This window comes from Alexandromys fortis, unplaced genomic scaffold (genome assembly GCF_014885135.2).
Source record: "Alexandromys fortis isolate MF-2015 unplaced genomic scaffold, M_Fortis_MF-2015_v1.1 scaffold_10, whole genome shotgun sequence".
Classification (NCBI taxonomy): domain Eukaryota; kingdom Metazoa; phylum Chordata; class Mammalia; order Rodentia; family Cricetidae; genus Alexandromys; species Alexandromys fortis.
In genome coordinates this window covers 13,706,697-13,713,757 of record NW_026067895.1, presented here as the reverse complement: position 1 = coordinate 13,713,757, position 7,061 = coordinate 13,706,697, and the positions used below count along the sequence as shown (strand labels likewise).

At 42.2% G+C, this 7,061-nt stretch overlaps 1 protein-coding gene across 1 annotated transcript; it reads left to right on the top strand.

Moving 5' to 3' along the window:
- The first annotated feature begins 2,109 nt into the window (after positions 1 to 2,109).
- On the top strand, positions 2,110 to 6,850 carry Insl6 (insulin like 6). The gene is made up of 2 exons (XM_050160425.1): positions 2,110 to 2,383; positions 5,810 to 6,850. The coding sequence occupies exons 1-2, from the start codon at positions 2,110 to 2,112 to the stop codon at positions 6,115 to 6,117; spliced, it is 582 nt and encodes a 193-aa protein (XP_050016382.1). The 3' UTR covers positions 6,118 to 6,850.
- The last annotated feature ends 211 nt before the right edge of the window (positions 6,851 to 7,061 follow it).

The following is a 7,061-nucleotide window of genomic DNA, read 5'->3' as shown; positions in this document are numbered from 1 at the left end:
CTTGGCAAGAAAAAACTAAACGCTGTATCAGCAATGACACCAAACCTTATGAGATATGCAAATATATTTGTATAATACACTAATATATCACCGATTATCATAAAACTGAAAGACTAATATAGAATGCATTATGAATACATTAAACATCTTTACATTATTATGAAGTAAAAATTATTTAGGGTAAGTGTAAAAATAATAAACCGATGCAATTGTAAATCATGTTAAATAAAGTATGTTTGACTCAGACAAATACTTTACATATTTAGAATAATGTTCTAGAATAGTTAATAGCACAGGATACTAATAAATAAGTGAATAAATTAGAACTTATTCACTCAAAATTAGTCATTTAAATAATATAGTTTTCAGCTAAAGAAATCTATTTAGAGCCAGGCGGTTGTGGTGCACGCCTTTAATACCAGCACTCGGGAGGCAGAGGCAGGCGGATCTCCATGAGTTCGAGGCCAGCCTGGTCTACGATAGCTAGCTCCAGAACAGGCTCCAAAGCTCCAAAGCTAAAGAGAAATCCTGTCTCGAAAAACCAAAAAAAAAAAAAAAAAAAAAAAAAAGAAAAGAAAAGAAAAAGGAAAGAAAGAAAGAAAGAAAGAAATCATCTATTAATCTGTTTAGCTCTTATACTGGTCATGAACGTATTCCTGGGCTGTGAGATACCCTAGCAGGTTAAAGCACTTGCCACCACGCCTGAGAAAGTGACATCAATTCCTGAAACCCACATGGTTGGTGCATGGAGAGAACTAGTTCCAACCGCTGTGCACACACATTGTGGCACCCCCCCCCCATACACAGTAAATAAGTATAATAAAACAATAAAAAAGATTTGTTGTAAGTAGAATGTGTTCATACAAATAAACCAAGGCAAATTTTTACCAGGAGCAGAATACTAAATGATGTTCTCACTTACACATTGGACTCTAGCTTCAAAACTACATATCTGTGCGTTTATATACGTATATGCTTAAATATGTGTGTTTGTGGGTCATGAAACTACAAAGGGGACCCAAGAGGGATGAGTGCTTAAGGAAGCTAGGAGGAAATCAAGTAATAAGATCCATGTACCAAAAAAGCGAAACGGGGAATTACTGCAGAAAGAAACCCAACCCCTGGGAGGTATGGCCGAGTACAATAAGGGCACGGAATAAACGAGAGCAAATGTAATGCCATAGATGTGAGAAGAAGCCATGCTTAGGCCCAATATTTCGCATGCTAACCTTAAAAACTCAATACTTTTTAAAAGGTCTATTTATTTTATTTGATGTGTATGTGTATATCTGCATGTCTGTATATTCACCGCGTGTATGCCTGGTACTGAGGGAGGCCAGAACTGGAGTGACAGACTGTTGTGAGATGCCATGTGGGTGCTAGAAAGGAACCCGTATCTTCTGCAAGAGTAGCAAATGCTCCTAAGTGCAGAGCCGTCTCTCTAGCTCTAGCAATGATTTCTTTTTTCTCTTTTTTTTTTTTTTTGTAAAAGCAAAGAGCCTTTATTTTAATCGAGTTTGCATCGATTATTTTAATCTCTCTGCAAGTACAACGTATTGGAATATCTGGAGAGCCCCAACCTCAATTAGAATTGGGTTTTTATAAACGTGGGGGTGAGGTCCAGGACCCCTGATTGGCCGAGATAGCAATGATTTCTTAAAGTTAAAAAATATAACCCATGAAGGAGATGAGAGGATGTTTCTCCGGAGGGAAAAGAGATCTCATTAACCACCAGGCAAACAGGAGTTCTCATTCCAGGTGTAGTTTGCAGCATCTTCCTTTACAACATTTTTGGTTACTCGGGGTCTACGTTCTCATATTTTAATGGCAGTCTCTTGGCCAGGAAGAAAAGGAAAATGAGTAAAAGCCAGGGAATGGGGATATTCCTTTCTTATTTCTGGGCGAAAAAGACCCTGTTTTCTTCAACTTCCAGCAAGCCGGAAGTCCAAGCACGCCTGGAACACCACACACCTCAACCTCAGTGTTCTGGAAAAGATAGCCAGGGCTGCGTGGGAGGGGCGTGGCGAGGGGCGTGGCGTGGTGGGGAGGAGGCGGGGCGGGGCGGGGCGACGGCCGTTGCAGGGCCTGGCACTGCGGCGGAGCCCAGGGATGAAGCAGTTTTGCTGTTCAGGGCGTGTGTTGTGGCTTGGACTCGTACTGTCTGCTTTCTCCCAAGATCAAGAGAGCAAACCTAGGAAGCTGTGCGGCAGGCACCTGCTGGTAGAAATTACAAAACTGTGCGGCCAAATTGACTGGAGCCAGTTCGAGATGGACGACCAAACTCCTCTGACCCATCTCGCTCACCACTCCTTACAGACTGAAGTCAAAACCTTCAGCCCTGACCAAATCCCTTCTTCAGCCTGGGGAAGATTCACAAACCTAGGTAAAACTCTGAACGGAGGGTGTGTGTTTGCTTAGACTCTAAGCGTTTCTTAGACTCTACTTTCTGCAGGAGATAGAAAGCTGCGCCTAGAATACATGTAAAGACAAATTTAAAAACATACAATCTAACATGACTATCTAGAAGAAATAATGTGGCCCGAGTAGGCCTTATTAAAAAGATACCATTTGACAAAAGAGGGTGCAGTGATTTGAATGTGTGTGCAAATTCCACGTGTTAGAAGCTAAATCCCCCAGCCGCAGTGTTAGGAGGGGAAGTCTAGTGAAAGGGACTCAATACCTTTGAAGTGGATTCGGGCCATCATCACAGACGTGGAATATCCTGAGTGGATCTGTTGTGAAATCAACTTCGTCCTCCTGTCGCAGCTTGTCGCCAAGCTCTTGTCTTGCACCGCCATTAGGGGATGAAGTTACAGGAAGGTCCTTGGGCACTGTGCCATCTACAAATCATGAATTAAGTTCAGTTTTGTTCATTGGAAATTAGCCACCGCCAGGCATCGCGCCGTGACAGTAGAAAATGGATGCAGGGGCGAGGGAGTTTGTTTAGAGGAACCAGCAGGGAAAGACAGCTCTGTTTTAATTCTACTGCGAACAGCAAGGAGGTCTGGGTGGTCGAGATGGACGACCAAACTCCTCTGACCCATCTCGCTCACCACTCCTTACAGACTGCGAAAGAATCAGGGAAGGTCAGTAGGGTTCATTCACATTGGCTGACAGTGGAAAGAACGCAAAAGCAAAGAGCAATTCGTGTAGAGTGGAAGCCAATAAAGGATACAGGGAAGGATCGGAGTGGGCAAGAGCAGATGAGCCGAATCCTGGTGGCTAATTCGTCTATGCAGAGAGGTGGGAAGGGAGATTATATGGGGACGGATGTTAAGAAATGAGCTCAAAGTGCTGAAAATTCTGTTAATTGCAACAGCTGCTGGCTGGCCGTGAATTTAGCGTTGACACATTTTGTGACTTTGACCTACCCTTACCTTTCTGATATAAGCTTTTCTCCTATGTTTGTAAAATGTATTTTAGATTTACTTAATTAATTTCATAGTTTCTTTAAACTCTGTTTGTAAGAGAAATGACTTATAAGAACCTTAAAAAAAAAACAAAATAAAACAAAAAGCCCCTCAGTCTTCTTACCTGGTTTGGAATTAGGGATTATTAATGAGCTTCCTAAGATGGCATGGAACCGTTGATAAATTACTGTTTTTTAGGAATAGGAGGACCCCACCTCAAAGACCACCTGTGTGCATCTTCTAGGGGGCGACCGTTTTTGCTCTTGATTTCTTTGTCGTTAAAGGACTTAGGTTTTGTGTGTCTCTGTAGGTTTAATTTTTCAAAGGAACCCATTTCATCTTGGTTCCACATGTTTAATGAACATTTCTCCGGAATCTTCTTCTCTCCATATTCTCCTTCTCTTCTCACTGTAGTCTGTTCCTTGATCTTTGTTTTCTTGTTTAGTGTAGTTAGAATTCTGTTTCATTAATCATAATAGCAGCAGAAAGGGGTAGTCCCCTAGTTCCAGGGACAGAGTGTCCCCGGCAAAACCTCACAATGAAAGAAGAGGGGAAATGAAAACCCAGCAATGAATTCAGAAGGCCCAGCTCCTTACACCTCTATCCCCTCCTTTTCCCTTTCTTCCTCCTCCTCGTCCCCCTCTCTCTTCTTTTGTTCATTTGTATTATGTCCTTTATTCTGTGACAAGCCTCATAAAATCATTTCGGTCTTGAATCGCAGTAACTCTTCTTTTTCTTATTACGTACATCTAATTTTAAACTGCAGGAATCCGACTGAGCCGATTAATTTTCCCATATGCCACGAATCATCACCCACCACATTAGGTTTCTTCCTTTCTTTCTTTTAATATTTATTTATTATGTATACAATATTCTGTCTGTGTGTATATGCCTGCATGCCAGAAGAGGGCACCAGACCTCATTACAGATGGCTGTGAGCCACCATGTGGTTGCTGGGAATTGAACTCAGGACCTTTGGAAGAGCAGGCAATGCTCTTAACCTCTGAGCCATCTCTCCAGCCCCTTAGGTTTCTTTCTTTGAGCTTCCAATGGAGTTGCATAATGCATAGCATGGCTCACGAAGCTGGATCTGAGGTTAAGGCCTTGGAAAAAATGTCCTCTTAGGAAGAACTGAACATGGCCACAGTGAGCATCCACAAAGCCTCTGCATAATTATATTCAGGAGTTATTTTAGTTTCTGTCATCCGGATCCAATGACGACTGAATTAAGAACAATATGACAACAAATCTGTACATCTCGGCTTCTCACATTCTTATATTTTCTTCTACTGCTTAGTTATAACCTACACATAAAAAGGCAGTCTGAGCTGGGCGGTGGTGGCCTCCCAGCACTCGGGAGGCAGAGGCACGTGGATCTCTGTGAGTTCGAGGCCAGCCTGGTCTACAAAGCAAGTGCCAGACAGACTCCAAAACTATAAAGAAACCCTCTCTCTCGAGAAAAAAAAAAAAAAGGCAGTCTGACTGGGTACTAACAAAGGCAACCAATGAACAAATAAGAATGAACGTGAGATTTAATGGGTATTTCTCCAAAGACGACACACAGAAGGCCATGAGAAGATGCTCAGAAGTACCAGTGTTGTGGGGATGCCATGGAGCTGATAGCACCACCACAGGACCTAATGGTTCCACTCCTAGGTTTATCCCCAAAAGGACTGAAAACATGAACACGTAAAAATGTAGGCGTGAATATCCATGGCAGTGTTATTCATAATAGCTAAAACCTAAAGACAGCCAGAATATCCAGGACCCAATAGATGGATGAGTGGAATGTAATATGGAAAGCCCCACAACGGGACGTTATTTCGCCATGAAAGGAACAAAGGAGGAGCATGTATGACATCCTGGATAAACATGGGGAATATTGTGATAATTGAAAGACAGGCAAAAATGACTACACAGCAGAAGCTATCCGTGTGAAATGTACAGAATAGAAAAATACATGGAAAAGAAAAGAGACGACGGTTTGCCCCGCACTAGAGGGAGAACGCATGGGAGAGACTGTTGGTGGGGGCTGCTGGCTTGCTTGTTTGTTTGTTTGTTATTGTTTCTGAGAGATGAAAGAAATGTTCCAGGATGAGATAGCGCTAATGGTGGCACAAGCTTGTAGATCTGCCAGGAACCACGGGTTCACTGCTGTGAAATGCTGAACTCTACACCATGTGAGTGGTATTGTAATAAAAAATATCACAGAATAGTCGAAGGTTGCTCAGTCTTCTCCTGTTTTAGTTAAAGTGTGTTGGCTCTGGACAACTGTACCTCCCAACCTTTATTTCAAACGATTTTTTAATAATTAGCTGATTTTAGTATTCTAATGTTAAAGTCACATCTAATAGAAGATCTGAATAAATAGAGTTATTTTTTTCCTTCTCTCTCAACAGTCCCCATATCTGCCTCTCTGGAGAAAGCAATAAACACTTGGGAACCCCAGGTCCCGCCTTACTATCAGTTTGAAAACTCCAACTTGCTTCCTGAGAAGACAGAAGAGTTTTCATCCCGCGATGTCCACCCCAATGTTGAGCGAGTGAAACTTCAGGAGAAAAGAAGAAACAAAATCAATGCCTTCAGCAGTTTATTTTGGGGGCTCCATCCCCAGAGGAAACGCAGAGGTTTCTCAGATAAATGCTGTCTTAAAGGGTGCACAAGAGAAGAGCTGGCCGTCGCATGTCTCCCGTATGTTGATTTTTAAAACTTAACGATAACACAAACATCACTGGTGACTGAGCTGTACGAGCCATCGTAGAAACCATGCTAGCTTAATAAATACTTTCTGTGTCTGATTTACCACTTACTAGTTCTTGAAGTTATGCTTGTGGGTTATGCCTTTGTGAACTAAACAGGAGAACACTCACGAGCAGTTGACAGTGTCTCGTGGTACCAGGCATCTAGGTATTTATTTAGTGGCTCCGTTTTGTCATATGTATTTTAAAGGTGATGTTACTATAAGTGCCACAGTCCACGTTGACATTTAGAGATTACCTATTTGGGTTTTGTCATTGTGGTTGAAAATTCTTAAGCTGCATTTAAATGGAATATGGAACATTATCCATTCTTCTGACATGATACACATATCCACGTCCATAACTACTACGCTCATTTCCAGAAGCCAGCTAGCGGCAGCAACGTAAAGCCGCTGACTTCCCCTCTCAGAGAAGCCATTGTACTGCAGTAGGAGGAGGCACTTTTTTAGGGCCTGGAGTTTTATTCATGCCCCTTTTCCTGCTGAGCCATCATCCCAGCCCCGGGTGAAATACTTTTAATGATATAAACCTGGGGGTTCCAGCGAAGAATTCTTACTCACTCATCGATGGGGAAGCGTCAGCCAAAGCTTTCTCTAGATTTCTTCCCAATTTTGCCGTGCAATATTCTGCTCAATGGACGTTTCTATTCCTTGCATTATATCTTGGAACTAAACTTCTTCTCCAAACAAACGTCTATTTCCTGTGCATTTGTAAACTGCTTTTCCTGCTGCGTTCGGAGTATAGTCTGCAGTTAGTTACTCTGTAAACGGGGAGAACTACCGAGTCTGACAGGAATTTATGTCTAGTCGTGCTTGAGTAGGTCCGCAAGGCTTTAGATTTAGAAGATTTACCTTTAGATGTGGACAAAACCAGATGCATTAAGGAAATGGAG